Source organism: Notothenia rossii, assembly GCF_949606895.1.
Source record: "Notothenia rossii genome assembly, chromosome: 8".
Taxonomy (NCBI): Eukaryota; Metazoa; Chordata; class Actinopteri; order Perciformes; family Nototheniidae; genus Notothenia; species Notothenia rossii.
Window position 1 is genome coordinate 17,719,283 of NC_136906.1, and position 21,219 is coordinate 17,740,501.

The 21,219-nt window shown below is 40.7% G+C and overlaps 2 protein-coding genes across 2 annotated transcripts; both read right to left on the minus strand.

Annotated features, from left to right (window-relative positions):
• Positions 1 to 4,538: 4,538 nt before the first annotated feature.
• Positions 4,539 to 15,577, minus strand: LOC307014172 (dual specificity mitogen-activated protein kinase kinase 6-like). Its single transcript, XM_079641955.1, is given in 13 exon segments — positions 4,539 to 6,515; positions 6,751 to 6,796; positions 7,059 to 7,198; positions 8,376 to 8,453; positions 8,824 to 8,951; positions 9,057 to 9,108; positions 10,332 to 10,448; positions 10,791 to 10,910; positions 11,098 to 11,211; positions 11,295 to 11,343; positions 11,720 to 11,789; positions 15,240 to 15,312; positions 15,315 to 15,577. Coding segments are annotated over 13 exon segments (1,083 nt in total). The 5' UTR covers positions 15,333 to 15,577; the 3' UTR covers positions 4,539 to 6,437.
• A 183-nt stretch (positions 15,578 to 15,760) lies between these two features.
• Positions 15,761 to 19,993, minus strand: btbd17b (BTB (POZ) domain containing 17b). The gene is made up of 3 exons (XM_079645660.1): positions 19,765 to 19,993; positions 17,810 to 18,095; positions 15,761 to 17,468 (listed from the first exon to the last, which is right to left on the minus strand). The coding sequence occupies exons 1-3, from the start codon at positions 19,850 to 19,852 to the stop codon at positions 16,394 to 16,396; spliced, it is 1,449 nt and encodes a 482-aa protein (XP_079501786.1). The 5' UTR covers positions 19,853 to 19,993; the 3' UTR covers positions 15,761 to 16,393.
• Positions 19,994 to 21,219: the final 1,226 nt, after the last annotated feature.

Below are 21,219 nucleotides of genomic sequence, written 5' to 3' on the forward strand. Positions count from 1 at the left end.
TGCGTTTTGTATCATAGGATTCCAGTTTGAAGCCTTATCTGGCGCAATAAATATAGCTTGAAAGATTGTTGTTGAAATCTACCCATTCAGCAGTTGCATCTGTGAATTTTTATACAGAATACTGATCAGAAATATTCACCTTTATTTACAGTCATGCACATGCAGACAGACAAGTGCGTCATCAGCCTGCTTATACTAAACACCCCGAGGGGCTTTCAGATCTCCTCTCAGGCTTTGCATGGTGAATTGTGATTGATGCCTCGTGGGTTAAAACTACAAATTGTTTTTTTAATCCAAGCTCTCAAATCTGTTCAGGTATCACCTTCAACTCATGTGGAAAGAGCTAGCATACACAGAGGGATTAGTTAAACTGCTGTGCTGGATTGTAAGGGTGTAATAAGAGTGCTGTATTTCCACTGAGTTCAGACTACTCTGAAGTTTGGGGATATCAATTTAAAGCACACTCTCAAGATACCAAGATTAAGGAATGTCCTTTCGTGCTTCCATCAAATGAAATCCAGCTTTGACTGCTTTTGTAATTTATGCCAAGTAGGAGCTGTATCATAACTGTACCACGCGTTGCCAACTGGGTTAAGAAGTCTAAAAAAAATCAACACATTCCCAGGCCACTTTTTATTCCCCAAGATATCACTAAATTGTTATTATGTAATTACCTCATTCTGTATAAGTTGCTCTGAGACATTTCCTTTTCTGCAACAGATGTATTCATGGACTACTGCTTTGTCATCCAACCCTTTGAATCCAGAGAGCACAGCACTGCCCCGAAGGCTTTGGATAGAAGGAAGGAAGTTTACGCCCAACATTGCTGAAGTACACTTTAAGTTACACTAGCATCAGCATTTATAGCACCAACCGTGTATTAAAACATGATAATCCAACCTGTTCATTATGTTAAGCAGCTGCCCTTCAAGAAGCACTTAAATTACCTCCTTTGTCATATTGATCCGATCTCAATATCTATCAATTCCAGACATATTTTCTAAATGAAATATGTAGAATTTCATCCAATTGATCCGAAATAAAAAAACTTACTTCCTAAACATCTTGCAGTAAAAAACAAACTGGAAGTAGATATTTTATTTGTTTATTATTTTTTATGATAATTTCTTAAAAGTAGCAAAAAAGTTACTTTGTTACAAGTAAACGTTCTGCTTTCAAAGTCTTACATAAGTACATAAGTACAAGCATCATTATAATCAATTTGTTGGATTGACCAATGTCAGAATACTATCCCTGGATTACAATAGGTGATGCATCAATGTGTACGCATTAGTTATGTTGCAATTGGAAAAGTTAAAAGCCTTTTTTAATATAAACTTTGTAACATTGTTGATTAGCTGGATCTGTCGAAATACAATTACACACTACGGCACAATTCAATTATTATTTTATTTTCTCCATTTGCAGAATTAATGAAAGGATGTCTGCTTGGATAAAATATCCTGACAAATATGCATGTTTGTGTATATACAGTCTATGTTATGTATATTTACTTGGGACGCAGTTTGAGTAAACAGACAGCTGTAATGAGACAACTCCAAGTCAATTCCACTGCCACTCCCACACCAAGAATGACAGAGCAATAGGAAGCCCATCTATAGTTAAGCATGTTGCATAATGTTGTGCAGTGTCAGCCGAGGTCCTAATAAGATCGGGTTCCATAAATGCTCTTTTACCCTGTTCAGAAAAAGGGACCCCATTCTAACATTCCAACACAGCCCACCCTGAAGAAGAGCAACTTATATGTTGCTATCTGCTGCTTGTAAGTCTGCCATCTAAGGGCATGGTGAGGGTCATGTTTTCCTTGGCAAGTAACAGAAAGAGAGAGGGGAAAGAGATTCACAATCATGGACGGTTGATGAGGGACGATGTACACATAGGCTACTACTTCTAGTACGAGTTGCCCCACAACATTCTCATTTAAAAAGCACACAATTATTAAAATTGAGACATTGTATTAATCAGCGGGATGATTGTCTGAAACATTGTGTGGCACCCTAATGAGCTGCAAAAGCTTCCCCTTCATTTCCATCTCCAGGACGTAAGCAGGTCAGGAGATCGTGAGATTTGGCAAAACACTAAGGAAACAATTCCAAAATGGAGTGCACATATTTACTATGTCTTGTCTGGCACTCATCTGTCAGTGTGTGGGTCCCTCGGGGTAACAACTAACGGAGTTCCCAAACTTAACAGAGAAAAAATAAGCACAAATGTAATCACGTAGGCTCTCTTGCTAGATCAGACCTTCCTGAGAAAAAAGAATACAGTCAAGCCTGAGCGGAAAAGACGAAACAGCCCTGGCTTGCTTCACCCTTCCCTTAAATCAAAGGAGAAGGTTCAAATCAAACTTGCGACAGTATCATATAAATTTCTAATATGCACCTTAAAAGCAGGCTGCTGTCATGCTGGTGTTGCAAGCTTGGAATAATTGGGGTCCAATGGGATTTCACATTTTGGCTGTTAAAGATATGGAATACATAAATCCACTGTGTATTTTAGTTAATTGTATATTATTTCATTTAAAGCATTAACGTGTAAGTAGCATTGTACTGCTGGGCTGCAAGACTAATTTTGTAAGCTAATGAATAAAGACGTATCTCCTGTTGTGCAAGGTATGTTATAATTTGGAATAAATCAAGTAAAATGAAAGGTCCTTATGTTTGAGTACCACTGATAAGTACGTTACTTGAGTTGATTGAGTAATTTCTTGCATTTTGACCATTCTTTGTAATGTACAAAATAAGGCACAATTACCCAACCATTTCACTGCTACGCTGCCAAGTTGCTAACATTTGCAGTTTAGAGAGGTTTGATTCACTTCTGCATCACAGTCCACATTGAATTGAGCCGGGACAGTAATTCAACTGCCTACTTTTTCGACTCACACGCCAATCTTTTGAGCGGCATTATGCAAGTCGTTATCATCGAAGGCCTCCTTTCCTAAAAAGAGTCTTTCGTTCTGCTGCACAAAACACTGGACCCACTGCCTGCAGTCTACATGGCATTGAGTTTTCTCATCCTGGCATGAAGTCATCGGTCTTTGACAAACACTCAGAGCGGAGTAATGAGCTTTTGTTAACCCCTGTTGTTAACATTCACAGCAGAAAAGCACTCAGAAAGAGCCATCAAAATAAGAGTCTTCTTTCTATTCATCACACATCCTGAAGAATCACGACATGCAATAAAAATATGTGTTCACTTCTCTGTGCTTACATAAGGATGTCTACGCAGATGGAAACTGTTTAACAGGCAAAATATTATATAAAAGCAAGGTAATTTTTTGTTTGGAAAATGGAGTTGAGCATGAGGGGTTATTTACCAGACATGTGTTATGAATCTACATGTAACTTTTCCACCTTAGTAGCTTGAATCACACTTTTATTGCACAATACATTTTTCACACATGCATGTTAGAGGATGAAAAACATGTTCTTGCAGACCGCTGTGCGAGTAGGAAAGTCAGTTTGAGACTGCTTGGCCGCCTTTTATCAGCTGGATCAGTCAGCTCCAGTGTCTCTGTTGTTGATTAAAGGAACGAGAGCCTTAAGTGGAGCTGTTAGTGACAGGGAAGTAGGAATTAAGTGGGTCAACCGTAAAACGCATGCTCTGGACAATCTTGCACTATGTACATTCCCTAAGATATTGAAGTGACTGTTATTTTCTATATATTGAGTGTCGTGTTTTATAATGTGTGCAAATGTGTCTGTTGATTGTATATATGTATGTATATACATATATATTATACATATTTGAATTAGGGATTGTTGGAAACGTTATTACGATCTCTGTCTGTACAAACGCACAGACTAATTGAAATTAAAGTTGACTTTGAAAAGAGACTTGCTGCAAAACACCTATAAAATTTGAGACAACATTTTAACTGAGGATGAAAGTGAGATTTTAGCTTTGCTTTTTTGTTTAATACAATTAAAATGTGCTTCATTGCAGGAAGCAATTTTCTCTTCAAATGTTTTGACAGCTACAAGAATCGCAAAAAGGTTGAATTAGTTAGCGCTATTCTTGTTTGGATAACAAAAGAGCTTTGCCCAGCCAGATTTTAAACAAGTTCTGAGTGTTACAACATAAACCTTCAGCTGTGAACTGTAAAGTTATTGACACAAGTAACTAAAACAGCAGTGATTTGTGAATTTAGAATATTACGAAGTGCAAAAACCATCCTGTATTTTACCAAAGCAATGGGGATAGTCAGTGGGAGCAGGTTGTAGAGAAATTATTACATACAATTCAATATGTTCACTTTAAAAAATAGCTAAATGAGTTAGACTTATCAGATGTCAAAACACTGCATTTATAAGACTTGGTTAGGATTGTACATTTCTCATATACAATATATAGTTACTTTTGGTATTTTCATGACAAAAATAAAGATATAGAAATGTTTGCCAGCCTCATTCTCTAAATGTTGACAGGGTTGTGATATCTGCATTTGCCAAGTGAACTACTTCTGTCATTGCTAAACAAGCATCAATCATGAAAGGAAAGCTTCAAAACGAACATACTGAACAATAAAGCCTTTATTTTTTGTCTTTCCATATAGTTCAAGTTTGTCAGTCCCACCCAATGACAAGGTGGCAAATAGAGTGAAGGAGGAAGAGGTAGAGCAAGTGTTCCATTCTCATTGTGACCAGCGTAAAAACACAACTTTTACACACCAAGGGAATGGCCATCCAAAGAAGGCAGACTAAAAAGAAAAACAAAATGGGGAAAAAAAGAAATAAAATAGCAGCTTCTTTGTGGTGTTGCTAGCTTTCCCTTATTATTCACAATCATAAATACACCTAGCTCACTGACTTTTGATAAAGGTTGCACAACAGTGTAAACCAGAGGCAATGAGTGCTAGCCATGACCGTCATCATCATCATCATCATCACTTTCACCGCCATCATCACCATCACAGTTCTCTGAACACTTGAAGTGGGGAAACTGTCACATGACAAGGGCCTCTTGCAGTGAATCCGAGGTGAAGAAGCTCTGCATAGTATGGTCAGACAAAATCAGAAAATGGCTGCCCACCTTGGACTGAAAAGAGGCTCTGGAGTACGACCTGGGGAAAAAGAAAATGGGATCATCTCCGCATGAAGGAGGAAACCTGAGCGGTATAGCCTGACAGCACATCAGTCCAAAATCGGTGTATAATAGTCAGCTGGCCGAGTACAAATGTGTGTGTGTGTGTGTGTGTGTGTGTGCATTAAAACTGACTACTACCAACCACTCCTCATCTGCACTGCCAGGTAAGGACAGTGCAATGTTACATTAAAAAAGGAAATAGTATTTACATCTTCAACACATAAATTATTCCCCTAACATACTGTCTGTGTAATGCATAATAATATCTCTCAAAAAAGAAAACGTAAGTGCCTCATATGAAAAGACTATGCCGACTCCAGAATTAAGAACAGTAGGCAAAGGGATGCGTTTAAATGCTGCTGAAATCAAATCTAAACGCAAGACCAGAACAAAGAGGAAAAACACAGTTAATGCAGTAATTCATGAGAACGATTTACAAAATGGCACAGAGAAAGAGATAAAGCTGTGAGCTTGGTTAGGCAACCCCTGAATACTTTCAGGTAGAAACGATCGCAGCAGTGAAGGCGATTCGTTAATACCCAAAAAAAAGACGAGTACGGAGGGGGGGGGGGGGGGGGGGGGTTAGATCACGTTGTAATAGATCTAGAAATGATATGAAATGCCTCCCGTCCAGAATGTGACTGTTGACATTTCTTACATGTTTGTCTCAGCTCAGGAGCATGGCGCTGCAGTGACAGCAGCCCCTGCACTGACCAATCAGGACAGACCCCGGTCGTACGGTTCAGCTGATGCGATATGATAAGGCCCTAGTCCGGTAAAATTCACACTTGTCGGTGATATACAGTATCAAAAGTCTGTATAATGAGAAACATACAAACGCATATGCAAATATAGCTTTCAATACACAACAACATAAACATTAACTGTTGGTTTTTTGCAGATGAAATTCAAAATATTCATACAATATGTGTCACAAAGAAATGATGGCTGGCTCTGTCCGTTCTGAAGAGAGAGATAAAAATGGGGAGTGGGGCAAAAAAAATTAAATCTGGTTCAGTTCCTATTTGACAAGTTGAATAATTGCACACACAGGAAGCTTGGAGGAGCGAATTAAACCTCTCCAGTTGGATTTAACTGTATGAGTTCATATTATTACCACCACTCTCTCTCTCTCTCTCTCTATCTCTCTCTCTCTCTCCAGTGCTGCTGGGCTGCTGTCAGTCTTTGGGTCGCCCGCCTGTTGTGTGTGAGAGTCATTCCAGTGAGTTTTTTTTTTTTTAAAAGAAGAAAAAGAAAAAAGGTAGGACAATGGTTTGGTTGCTAACAGGTCCCGCCTAGCCTGATGGGCCGGGGCCTGGAGGGGGCCCTCAGTCTTTGAGGATGACCTTGACAAAACTGGCCACGTCTGTGTCTTTGGAGTCATGCAGGGTGAGAAATGGATGTTGCTGCAACAAAAGAAGAAAGACAACACTTAATCTTAAATGAGAACAAATGATCTAATGATGTTATTCACTTTTGAAATGAACACATCATTGTGGGTTAACTAGCTAATTCTGGCTTCTTGTGGACAAATGCAAGAACCAGAGCAGACTGATGAGAGAGGGACTTTGAAAGTGGAACCATTACACATTTTTGTTGTCGTTTGACGGTAAGAAGAAAAGTAATTTTAAAACTACTTACCATTAATTCTGTATACGCTGGTCTCTCATTTGGCTTCTTTCTTAAGCTGTAAAAACAAAGAGAAACATGCTAAAGTGAGAAAAAACTGAAAACAATATCATATACATTTATAAACAACTTTATAAAAACCACATCTAAAAACAGTCAAGTGATAAGAACTGTACAGATACTGTGCTGGGGCCACCTCTTTCAGTAAACACAAAGCAAACACTGACCCCTGCTGGGCCTCTGCGCCACACACAGCGAGGTGAAAGAGGAGCATGAAATAAGGAAGGTCTCCACATCTGACATGGAGGTGCGAGACTCACCACTGGGAGATGAAGTCCACCATCTCTGGGGAGAAACGGTCGGCAGGCAGCTGTGGGGACGGCTCGTCCACCACCTGTTTGAGCTGCTGGAACGGGGTTCCCCATGAGTCGTAGGGGAATTTCAATATGGCCAGTTCAATCTGTGAGACAGAGAAAGGGTGGTTTACAAAGGATTGGACACGATAGAGCTAAACTACATGACTGCAGTAGATTTGATCAATCTGCTTGTGATACGGACTATCAACAGCAAATTCATTGATTTCAAAAAATCTGAAAAGAAGTTCGACAATAGGTTTGAATTGTGTATTCTCAACAGTCATCATGACTCAGCATTAGTGCTGCTGGAAATAGGATTTACCTGAGGGATCTCTTTGACATTTCTTTATTGTTTTAATCATCAAATAGAAATGATCACGCTGACAAAATATACTTTGCTCGGGAATGCAAACCAACATGGTGTTGTACTGCTTGAGCTTTATTATGAATTTAAAAAACAAACATCACAGACTAATTCACAGAAGGCAGAATAAATAACAGTTCAAACTTTACTGCTTGGAAACAGGTGTTTTTATCCTAAGTAACACACTGATGCATTTCGTACAATAACTTGTATATTATATTGGAGTATAGAGTAATGAAATAATACATTCAACCAAGGTAGAATAATAATTTTGTTTTTTGTAGTCGTGTAAGCGATGTATGAAATAATCACGTAGCATTTTTTAAATATTTTTTTTATAGAGTATTTCAAATTGTACGCTTCTTTGTACTTCTACCCCACTACAATTCAGACGTAAATCGTGTACTTTTATTCCACTACATTTATTTCGTAGCTTTAGTTACTTACATATTTTTTATAATAAATGTGAAATATAATCAACGCCTAAAAAGAACGTTATTTAAACCTGGAGTAACATTCACAAGCCACCCTGCAGTATACAAAGTCATTCAAACTAGCTGCACCTTTAACAGCTTTGATAACACTTTAATGCATCAATCATTATAATCAAAACATATAATATATATATTATTCAGAAATGGACCAATTTGCCCAAAGAGTACTTTTACTTTTGGTACTCCAAGTATATTTTGATGCCAATACTTTTGTACTTTTACTTGAGTAACATTTTGAATGCAGGACTTTTACTTGTAACAAGAGTACTCCTACACTCTGGTACTTCTATTTTTACTAGAAGTACACGATCTGAGAACTTCTCCCACCTCTGTTTAAAGTGAATAAAAAAACATGGATTATTTTGCCTAAAATGCATCACAAATGGCATCAAGTTTCACATATTCAAACCAAACTCTACTCACCATGGTGATACCAAGACTCCATATGTCTGACTTGACACTGTAGCCTTTCTGGTTGAGGTCGGGGTTGATCCGCTCAGGCTGAAAGAGATCATTAACAACAGATTAAGTACCAATATTATACGAGAACAATTTGAACAAAAAATATAAATGGTTATACTGCATCTTTAAGGAAAGCTTTTTTTGTTGCATTTACTTAAAATATATAAACAGGAAAACAGAATTATAATTAATATTTACAGATGAAAGCTATTAAGAATTAAACCGCGTCAAGAATGAAAAAAGGCATGCAAATAAGATTCATTCATACAGTTGAGATGTTGAAGCGAAGTGGAAAACAGAGGACTGAATAATATCCTCCTGGACTGTTAATATCAGTTTTTTCAGACATTTAAAAAAAAGCAATTCTCCAGTTGATTAAAAAAAAAAAAATGCAACAATCCGTAATTACCGCCATGTAGGGCTTGCAGCCTGCGTCCATTGTTTTGGCCACCGAGTCGACCAGGTGGCCACTGATGCCGAAGTCACACATTTTCACTTGGCCCTGAGTGTTGATCAGAACATTGGAGGGCTTCACATCTGGGAAAAGACATGTTGGGAAAATGATGACGGAGAACATAGCATAGCAACAATGAGAAACATTGACGGAAAGCTAAAGACTGTATACACTGACAATTGAATTACCTCTGTGTATCACTGACAGGTTACTGTGCAGATGATCTAATGCCTTGACAACCTGTCGAGAGAGAACATTAAAGAAAAGGAGAAATTATTAAAGATCCAGAAATGTAGATGAAGATGATTTCTCAGTTAAGAGTGTTTTACGTGCACATACATGATACAATATTTATGTTTTAGAAACTTTTAAATAGTTTTTTTCCCCCAGGAGTCACTTGTATTTTATAAAGCACCACATATCTAAGTAACTGAAAAGGACACATAACTTGCTCTCGACAAAAAGTCAACATGTTGGGACCGATCCTGTAATAATGTAAAGCATGTGAGTTGGGTGTAATAATATTATATTTAATAATATATAACGGAGTAATGTCACGTGTTACTGTTATAAATTCAGTAATCACACTACAGTTAGGCTACTAACATTGCGCGAACAAATGACTAGATTCTCCCTTTGACAGACTAGTAGTTGCTACATTATTCAGAAGTTTACAGTAACTTTGGATAATAACACGGCGGGTTTAATAAACGGAGCCTCTCTTTTCCTCTCCCTCTCCTGACAGCCCGTCTGTGTCTCATGCAGCTCGCTGATCCAGTGAATGCCACGACAGTAAATAACAAACATTTAGAACTAGTTTAGCTAGTTCCAGGGGTAGATAACATAGGTCTAACTTTTTAACCACTTTAAATATTTCAAGTCACTAGAGGGATTTCCGCCGCAGGTTTATATTTTCGTAACATTTGCGCGACTTGTCCACATGCAGCTGTCACAGGGGCTGAGCTGCAGAGACAGAGACATCAACAGCTATAACTTGAGGGGTGGAGGTATGCCCATTATTTTAAATGTGTCAGAAGAAAGGACAGGAATGTGATGGTAAGGTGCACTGCTGCAAACACAACAACATGAAACCTCTCCAAGCACCTGCAGAGGCAACATGCTAACACGAAGCTAGTAGCTAAAGACCCCCACACCCAGAGTGATGATGTCGAGTGTGTGCCGACTCCAAACAAGCAGCAAAAACTAGAATTTTCACCGTTATTAAATTTGTGTTATGTCTTCCTCATTGCAATAGTAATTGTTATATGTGTGCACATGTAGGCCTACGTTTTAAGTTTTGGCTATAGGCTGTTGCCGGGTAACCAAGCAAAAGTAATGTAAAGACTAACGAGGTAAAGTAATATATTACTTTTATTTAAAGTAATGAGTAATATATTACTTTTTTTGAGTAACAACTCCATCACTGGTGACACTAATAGTGAAACATATGGGACAGGACGTACTGCTACTGTGATCTTGCCCAGGATGTCCTCTGGGAAGTCTTTGCCTTTCTCGATAACTTTCTTATAGAACTTATCCAGAGACGTGTCCATGAGCTCCATGCAGATCCAGACATCCCCCTGAAAGAAACCCAACAATTTAAAACAGGATGACACACACACACACACACACACACACACACACACACACACACACACACACACACACACACACACACACACACACACACACACACACACACACACACACACACACACACACACACACACACACACACACACACACACACACACACACACACACACACACACACACACACACACACACACACACACACACACACACACACACACACACACACACACACACACACACACACACACACACACACACACACACACACACACACACACACACACACACACACACACACACACACACACACACACACACACACACACCTCTCTGAAGAGGGCACCGTAGAATGTGACGGTGTGGAAGCAGTCCACTGTCCTCATAGAAATGTCCAAGTCCATCAGAAGCCTCTTCTGCTCCAGCGTGTTGACGGTGGCACGAATCCTCTGGGGACGCAAACATTACACATGAATAATAATAATAATAATCGGATAGATCTCATCCAAATGTTTACAAGTTGAGCTCATATGTTGAATACATCTATGAGTCATGGTACTATTTTAAAAAGCACGGTGCGTTAACAGATCAGGTAACCCGAGAAGCCCCCCCCCTCCCCCTCCCCCTCCAGCCCACCTTGACAGCCATGATAACACCGCTGGGCACATGTTTCATCTTGTCGACCACGCCGTACGCCCCCCTGCCCAGCTCTCCAATCTGCTCCAAGTCATCTGCCTTCACCACAAAGTTCTAGAGGAAAGAGGCAGAAGTTGTATTAATGTACGTGTTCAGGAGAGAAAGGCATGTGTCAGGGAAACCATAGCCAATCTTACCTGGTCTCCAATTGTGACGCAAGCTTTCGAGTCAAGATCTCGAGGGGGCCTGCAGGGAGAGAGCAAGGTTAAGACAGGAAGAACATGTCATAATGCTCAGTAATGAATATTCACACTGTAAGATAAATGTTTATTTATAAATGATGAGATCAAGTTGAAGCAATAAGTAATTGAAGTCAGTGTTAAATGTCTGCATTTCTGGACGTCATTTCTGTTTTTGCATGTAGGCGAGCATTGCACATTGAATACAAATTAAATAGAATACAACAAATGTATAAAACAGTATAAATAAACTGAACGGTACATATGCACATAGCAACAGTGAAAGATGTTTACCCAAAGTATCTATTAGATGCAATAAGTCAATACCAGGCTGAAGCCATTTCAATGATCTTGCTCTAACCCATTGTAAAGAGAAGCCTTACGCTGCCGCTGCTGGGGGGGGCTGTGCAAACACTTCTTTGGCCAGCTTCAGCCCAGGGTTCTTCTTCTTCCCTTGGAGACAAGAAATTAGAAAACCATTACGATCTCAGCGTCGCGATAGTCATACAGGGATCGATATTTAGGAGCAACAGAGTAGTATAATTAGCTGAGTTTTGTAAAGGACTAAGGCAAATGGTCACACCACTTGTGCCTGAGTGTGGAGAGGAGGCTTGCTTTAGATTTTAATTTAGGCTATTAAGTGCACAATGAACTTGTTTTCACACCATCCATGTGTTGATGGGGAATTTTATTCTAGTAGTAATAGGTTTTTCAAGGTTTCAATAAAGTTGCCTCATTTGCCATAACCTGCAGCAGGTGATCGGTTATCAGGAGATTACTCAAAGCTGAGGTTGGTATGATGACTCAAATGGACATTGGTATGATGACTCAAATGGGAAAAAAAGGCAGGTGCAGGGGAAGATTGTTTTTATTTGTACTGATACTATAATTCTTATCAAACCGCCCATCAATGTTTTTTTTCTATAGTTTAGTTTTAAATTTCTTGATTATAGTGCGGTAAACTGCACTTCCTGGACCTTTTCTGTGTTGAATCAGTAACAGCAGTCCATTCATAAACACAATTTACCGGAAGCCTCTGGGACTTCCCACAAGAGGCTGCAAGTCCCTGCCAGAATGACACAGCTACCGGGCCTACGAGTAGCAACAAAGCAAAAACAACTCCACTTTTCTTGACACGGACACTTGAGTTCAGCATGTGAGCTCTTGTTGTGAAGGTCAACAGGCAAAATAGAACCCTTTTCTTGACCTTTACCTCCGTGTGCTTAAATGTTCCCACCCACAGGGATATGATGAGAAACATTTCAGTCCTGGCTGTTTATTTCCTGTTGTGGTACTGCTGCATGCTCAGGACAGGCTGTGCAATTATTCTACTCCAGTTCAGAGAAACTGGTTTCATGCAAAAGCACCTTCACTTTAGAAGAAATGCAACAGCTCTTATTCATTCTGTTGGGTTGTGTTTGCCATCGAGTGAGTCACAATACTCCAGTGTGGAGGAAGTAAGTTGGGTAAACCCCTCCTTGCTAGATTAAGCTGGAAGGGAAGTGAAGTTTAACAAAGATTTTAGATTTTATGGTCAACCACTGAAACATCAGACAGGTCCATTTTGTGCTGCAGCCCTAAAATAGGCCTCCAGTGTCTGGACAGACTGTGGCAGTCTCATGTGGTAGGGAGAGATTGAAGTGTGATTTACTCACACATGCTCAGTCAAAAATAGATTTTGCGTTTCCTCTGCGTGGGATAAAGCACGAGCACTCAAAGATTTCTGATGACCTGACAAGTAAGAAAGTCTTTTGTTCATGGAGCAAAATGTGTTAGCATGCGAACATCGCAGGGAAGTACAAAAACAGTTTTTAAGCTATTTGAGATATCTGCCAAACTATCTTTCACTCTATGCAGTGTTTTGTTTCAATGAAGTCATAGTTACTGCAAGGCTTATTTACTGTGAAATATTAATGGATTTGAAATACTCAAAACTCCATTCAGGAAGGCAAGATGCAAGTGTTTGCTGGAATATGACTCACAGCCAGACTGGACACATCCGCCTAAAACACAACAACTGTCAGGACCTTTTGGGAAATATGATGTCACTTCACTTGGCCTGCTTGCTTCCCGCTGCTCGCTTTCCCCAACAGGGCCGACCGAGGCCAGCTTCAGAAAGCTTTCTGCTGCAACTGGCCCTCGCACTAAGCTTGACAGGACACAGAGCCTCAGCTGCAGTCAAGAGTATATCACGTTAACAAATGCCATTTCCCAGAGATTGCTCTTTATTCACGGCATAGTTGGTTGTATACAATGAACAATAATGTTAATATCAATGTGTGCAATGAAGCCAAGTCGCATTTTAACATCTCCACAACCTGCATTTGTCTTTACAAAGGAAACATTTTCTTAAGCTACTGTGTTTTAATTGCAAGTATTGATCATTGTGTCCATCTTGTTCTACTGATGCTGTGTTGGAGTTATCAGTATCATCTACTTGTGAGAGAAGCAGTGGCTTGGTGCGCTTCGACAGGAAATGCAGCAGTTCTTAGAAAACCAAAAGATGTTCAGTGGAAACTATCCACGGTGCAGTGCGTAATGTGAACAAGAATTCCAGGATCGTGCATGAGATCAAAATGTCAATAGCTGTGTGACTAGTCACCATCAGGAAGCTCCCGCCTCAGAGTGGGTCCATATACAGAAAAAGGATGACTCATGCCCATATAATCTTCCACACCACCCTATCAGTGCCGTTAGGGGGAACCCAATCTCCAAACAAGCCTCAGCAATACCATGGAAAGCCCTTCAATGCACTCAGGCCCGCTCCTTCCTTGACCACGGAAGGCACAATCATGTAGTGGCCAGAGGGAGAGAGAACAAAAAACACTTTCACAAAGACCTATCAGTGCACACAGTAATTACAGCACAGAACCAGTGTAGCAGCTATAGAGAATCTGCTTGCAGCCAGTGAACTGTCAACAAAGAGAGGCTGCACAAGGTATTGGTGCTGCAAGTCAAAACATGCCATGGTAGGCCAAAGGCTGTGATTGCCTGAGCAGAAGCACCAATCTACACAGCCCTCTGAAAACAGTGTGTACTCCCGACCATGGTAACGCTAGTATGATTGTGTAACAGCACAAGCGGTGAACTTGAAATGTAAATTGACATCATCATAATGCGTGTGTGTGTGTGTGTGTGTGTGTGTGTGTGTGTGTGTGTGTGTGTGTGTGTCAGAGGAAGGACCTTGATTTTTCCAAGGTGTGTGTTTTATTAAACAGTGTACGCAGATTACACGGACTCAATGACTGACTGGCGGAAGTGTGTGATAGCGCCATGGTTTCTTAGCTTCGCCGCCTGTTTTAAAAATAAAACAACAATTTCCACCGACGGAAAAAAAATGCATTTAGTTGGTCGCAGTGCTAAAAATATTTGTGCGCCAACACACTTGCCAAAGCAAAAATAACTTCACCCCAAACGAGCAGTCATGAGTCAGGAGGTCGGAAAATATTAACACCTGTGGTCCCACTTTATCGTAGGGGATAAACTAATCCCGGCAGCGCGGTGATTCCCAGCTGAGGGGCAGGTTGGTTCTGATTTACAGTTTGGCAAAAGTATTGTCGTGAAAACGGTGTTAGCTTATCACAACACGGGAACTTAAACGAGGACGCGAGTGAAGCATTTAGCTCAAATATTAATAGTACAAACTATAAGTTAGCACAATATCAGTAAGTCTACGATGAATACCTTCAGACAGCAGTGTGTCCAGAGACTTCGCATAATGATAGAAAGCAGGAAAGACATGCTGGCTAGCTTATTTTTCTCCCCTCATACATGCAGCTTTCCACCTGGCAAGGTTACATTTCTGAAACATAGCTAGCTAAATTACTTCCACGCAAACGACACGTCTTAATATAGTATATGCACAGTTACTTTTAAAAAAAAGAGTGGAAAAACACCACTTACCTCCTTTAGACAGAGACATTTCCCCTTTGCTTTGATGAGGGGGAAGGGAAGCACAAAGACTTTTGCCTTTTTTTACTCCCTCCCTCCCTGCATCTAGCCTTACACCCGCTCAGGATCGCTGGCTTGTGCAAAAACTAGCAGCGATTAAAACTAAACAGTTCGTCTTCGTGCAATCTTAGTGCTACAATCACCAGCTGGCGCGTTCAAAGATCAATCCGCAGATGGATGCACAACTTTGAATAAAGTCTGTGCGGGTTGAACAGTTCGAGTTAGTTTGCTAACAAAACCTACACTTTTAGGGTGGCCAAAGTCTGACAGCTGAAGGTTCCAACGACGTAATGACGTATTTCCTGTTTCGTACTAAGCATCATGGGATAAGTAGTTTGTATTGTGTGAGCACTTTCTCTGTAAATAAAGCGAGATTATTCTCCAATAATACCAGTCATTTACCAACAAATATGTCACTAACTACGATCTCGTAGATTTTATATTTGAAGGGCAAACCACTCGACACAGAAATACTCATTTTAAATTGTTTTTATTTTATTTGTTGGAGGATGAACATCAAATACTGGTGCAGTTTATTAAAAGCAAGACAAAATGCATTATGTATCAATAGGTAATAAAAAAACAATAGAATACTAAAGAACTCACTGTCTTGCATTAGTCAACTACAGTAAAGGAACACCAATAAAGGGATTTAAGTTTAATCAACACATGTTGGTATGGAAAGTATTAGTATTTAACTAAAATCTATATTTGGTTGCTGAGAAGTCGAATGAGAAAAAATAAAAGCAATACATCTTATTTTAAAGCAAAACATCTCTAGTACCTATGAAAAAACATTAACCATCACGTGGATCCAAGTAATTCAAGGGAAACAACTGCTGGACTACAATACTTTTGAACAAAATACAGTACATGAAATGTTTTTTTCTTAGTATGCATGAAATACTGAAAACCACTATTGTTATTTTGATAGTTAAGCTGTAATAGTTTTGTATGTTACAAAAAAAAACCTTCTTAACAAATATAGATGTCACAGACCTGATGCATAAACATGTGCTGTGATATGAGTTCACTTTGGAATATGTGCATGTGATTGTGTGGGTGAATGGTGGCTACGTATGGTAAGGCCACACACATCACTGCTTTTATTTCCTGGCAACAAGGAGGGTATGGTAGAGAGGTTTTATTACAATGTGCAGATAGAGGGAGCTATCAATCAGGTACTCTGATGCACGGCGCTGCAGGTCAGCATCCACCAAGAAATCCCCAGCCTCCTCAGTGCTCTGGTGGAAGTTGTAGACGTGGCGAACCACAATTTTTCCTTGTTGTCTTGCCATCACGATCACCGTCTTTTGGAAACTCACACCAGCAAAGTCTGGGCTGGAAGTGGCTGGTGTTACAATAATGCGAGGTCGACCACCATCTGTGCGTGTAGGCTGCATGGCACCCAGCTCAGTGTAGGTTGACCTGGCACTGAGTGGGAGCCAGCGAGGGGAGAAGAGGGCGTTCCAGGTCACTCGCTTACTGGAGTCATGGCCGCTGGGCCCGAGCTGGGTCTGGAAGCTGAAACTGCGGTCATCACGGGTGGGATTATTGATAACCCAAGGGGAACCCCAGGATGTGGACAGGTAGTTACGGGGTGTGAAAATACTGCAGTTAACATCGAAGAACTTTGCCAGTTGGATAGGTGAGGCGGAGTGAAATTGGAAAGCTAAGTAGAGTAGATCTCGGATAGACTCGTAATGCTTCTGCATGAGGGGGGATTGCTTTTGAAGACGGAATAGGTGATGAGGGGGGATCATGCCGTATCGAACAGCCTTTAGGGCACTTTCCACTGTTGAACTGACAGGCTGGTTCTGGCTGATCCAGGCCTCCAGGGCCTCGTAGAGCTCCAGCTCACTCTGCAGAATGAGGTCAGAGCGCTGGAGCAAGGAAAAGAGCAGGTCTTCACTGATGGAGCTCCATTCTGCGCTCTGAAACACAGAGGACAGGTTCCAGGACAGATACTGCAGGCAGCTGTCCCGCAGGACCATGTCCCCCATTTGTAATGCATAGTTGTACCAGCCAATCACATGGCCTGTGGGTGAATCACTAGACAGATGTTGGGTCATAAACTGAGTTAGACCCTGTTGAAGGCCCCACACTCGATACTTGCTGGCCAGCTTATGCAGAGAAACAGCCTGATCTAGCCGCACTGAGATGTCACCGCAGTACAGATACCTAGAAGAGAAAAACAAAGCTGCAATAGTCATCAACAGATATTTTTGAAAGACTAAAAAAAGTATATCTTTCAATAAGGAATACATCTTTGTTTCCCTTCTCACATCTGAGTCACTGAATAAACCCACACTTTCCGCTTTCAACCGTGAGCCTCAAACAGCAGGTGTAATTTTAGAATATTTCACAAGATGGAGTATCTCACTTCTCCAACGGAGAGATAAAATGGTGAGTGAAGATCAAAAACATCTACAAGTAGCTGCCCAGATTATATAATGGTTTTAATAAGTTTAACCAAATTAAACCTAATTAAATCTGAACAAATGATTACACCTCACCCTCACCTGATAAACTTGTCAAAGACAGCTGCACAATCAGGCGTTTCTCTCAAAAGCAAATAGCTGTTGTTGCGACTAAGCAGCAGTTCCTCAAACACCTCACTCTGCAGCGTGAGAACCAGGCTGTGGGCCTGGATCACCTTCACCTCGTCCGTGTTGATGGTCTTCACCCGGAGAGTGACATCACTGCTGTTCCCTAGGGCCAGCAGGCTCTCCATTCGCTGCACCATACTCATGGAGTGATTCAGCACCGTGGCCCCACTGTCCAATGGTACCTCCTGCTTCAGGGCAGCTGTGGAAATAAAGTGCAAGGTGATGGACTAGCAGCACTTAACAGGAAAACAACCATGAATATTCAAAGCCAGAGGAAATCTGATGTATTAGCATTAAAAAGAATATAAACAGCAGATAGCTTGCACATCTTCCGGCGAAGACTGAAAACTCATCTCTTTCGACTCCACTTTGAGCGATAGAATTACTAACAAAGCACTTATATACTAATAAAGGACTGGCTTATCTCAAGCCAGTTGAGTAGCACTTGAAATGTTTGGCTCTATGAAACCTGATGTACTTATATGATTCTGTTTTCTTCAAGGTTGTATCTTCCTGGTCGAACGCACTTATTGTAAGTCGCTTTGGATAAAAGCGTCAGCTAAATGCAATGTAATAATGTAATAATAATAATAATAAACACATTTTCTGAAATTACAAGATTTTTTCAATCATTAGCGCCTGCATTATTTCTGATTTTGTTAAATGTAATTTGCATCAGCCTGACTTTGCATTTCAAGAATTCACAGCCGAGTTCATGATCAACAGCTTAAATCAGATTTGAGACACCAAGCACTCCGTAACACATCGACAAAACCACAACTGAAAATATGTATCTGGGAAAAGACAGATTTGCACGTCCATCTATTTTTCTGGTTTCAATTGATGAGAACAAGCTGAGTGACTGAGTCAGAAAACATCCGACACTATAAGTGCTCAGAAAATAATCCCGAGTTTGCAGTGCCATTGCAGATTGCTGCTTCTATGGGCCCTCTTACAGTATGCGCAAGTACAAGAAGCCCCTACTGGAGAATCACACATGAAAAGACTGAGAGTGACAAGCTGCTGTTTCCATTCTGCCACAGCCGTCAGTCGGCCTGCAACTGGGGGTTTAATAAGCCACAGGGGGAGCACATTGGCTACCTGGAAGGGCTCCCATATCTCTACCACAATCAAGCACCACTATACTTCAAAGTAACCTTCTTCCAATTATGCAGCCAGCACCATGAGCCAGCTGAGCATGGTGAGGGGGGGTGTTTCTATAAATGATTATGGCACACCACATCCAATTGGAACAATTCATTAATCACACATAGGGAAGCAGTTTTTTTATTTCAGATTTTTCAAATATCTGAGAGAAAAATTAAAAAAGGACAAACAAGTTATGTATAAAGGCTGTTTCAGTGTCCTTTTCACTGAAGCTGAACATAAAAATACACAGTTCCCAAATATAAGATTAAATGAGTCTGTGCCCATGAGGAATCTCAAATGAAAACGTATCTGACAGCACAGAAATGTGGCCTTCAATAGCTTTGGTCAACATCGGTAAAGTCTGATCTTCTTCAGGAGGCAAGCGAAGCATCACCTCGGAGCTTATACTGTACCGTTTTACTGAGCCGGCACAAAGCCAGGCAGCAAATGGGCTTGTCTTTCTTTCTCTGCACCCGGCAGACAGAGCTGAGGACAAAATAAGTAGACTAGATAAATAATACTCAACCCCTGCCCTGAGGCTGAGCACAAGCCACTATTCATGCCGTGCCCTACTACCCACTGGCAATATGGGGGAAGCTGAACTGAAATAGAACAAAACAGCTTCTCTTAAACTGTAAGGCACTAAAAAAAGGATGTGAAGTTGATATAACTCTGTAAAAGCAAACAATTGGAAGTACTCATGCTATTTCTTATCTTACCTCCTCTGACTGTGACAGAGTGGATTAAGAAGAGCAGGGTGCCCACAGCGACCCAGGCAGGGATCCCTTGTTCACAGGAGCGCACCATATCTTCTCAGTTACTCTCTTTTTCCTTTCCCCTAGTCTTCCTTACCCTGTGCCACTCTTCTCCTGACTTTTCTTCTTGCTGCTGTGCCTTTGTCGTGTGAGTGCAGAAAAGTGTGTTGCCCCGAGTGTGCCGCCCGGCTCCCTGTCCCGCACTCTTTATGTAGGACGCTGGCCTTTCCCTGGCGCATCTCACAACCCCACAGACTCCATTGATTGGTGGAATCTGGCAGGGGCGTTGCTATAGCGACAGCTTTGATTTTGAAAATCTCCTTTTTGGATGTTACATGGCATTGATCAGTGGCACAGGGCCAGCCAAAAACTCAGCTTAATGGTTTTCATTTATTTATTTTAGTCTAAAAGTCAGGGAGGTTAGGCCACTATTAACAATCAATATCAACTCAGTTTCATGTTTTAATGGCACTCAGGATGCCCCAAATATCTGGACTGCAAAATGTTGTTTATGACTTCTAAGTAGTTATAATCAGGGTTGTATAATTTTTCAATTACAGTAGGTTGCCACTGAGCCTGTCAAAGGTAATTTAGGTTCTAATATGTGTGACGAGTTGCAGTCAGTCATCCATTTAGCTGGACTTTTTTTCAGCAAAGAGCAATTATTCCTGTGATGGCATGTTAATCTCGCTAATGAGAGGGATATACTTGGTGCTGGATCTGATCATCAATTTAAGGCAATGACTGCTTGTCGAAATCAACTGCCATTCATTACTTTATATAATCCAAATTCAGTGTACAGTGTCTGCATCACAGATGTAAAAAAGGTCAATGGGTTTATTTAGATTCAAATTCCAGCTGGATATGCAACTAAATGTCTGCTGCTTGCAGGGAACATACTAACCTCAGAGTGATGATACTCAATATGAAATGCTACTGAAAGTGAGCCAAATGACATGAGAGAACTACACATCCTAGCAAAATACAGTACAACAAAAGTTTCACTGTAAAATGGCAGCATTGACAACAACAGACCCCCTGGTCATCAGGGCTCATAAAGATGTAGCCAGAGCCATTTGTACAGGCCGTGATCTATCCCTCAGTTAGCATTGATCTGTCATTTAGAGAAGGGTCAGTCAATACTGAGATCCTGGTTAAAACCTTCTCAAAAAGAAGAGCTTAGTATGGATCTGATATTTGTTTTAAAATCCTTATCTAACTAGGCCATTAGTCCAATCACAATGTTTATACTAACATGCTGCAATGTGACAGATGTGTTTAAAATAGCTCAAAATCTACCATGCCCACTGCATAGAGACAGACAAGAAGAGACATTTTTCCAGAGTGAATTAGGTTGTGTTGGTGCCCCGGGGGCTGGCAGGCTGCAGTAAAAATGCAGAAGAGACGTCCTAGACCCCA

Bases quoted from the DNA above. Each gene is read 5' to 3' on its own strand.
- btbd17b (XM_079645660.1), bottom strand. From the start codon at position 19,852: ATGGTGCGCTCCTGTGAACAAGGGATCCCTGCCTGGGTCGCTGTGGGC. The intron at 18,096-19,764 runs GTAAGATAAGAA...TTATTTCCACAG, and splicing joins CTCTGTCACAGTCAGAGGAG to CTGCCCTGAAGCAGGAGGTA. The intron at 17,469-17,809 runs GTGAGGGTGAGG...TTTCTCTTCTAG, and splicing joins GTCTTTGACAAGTTTATCAG to GTATCTGTACTGCGGTGACA.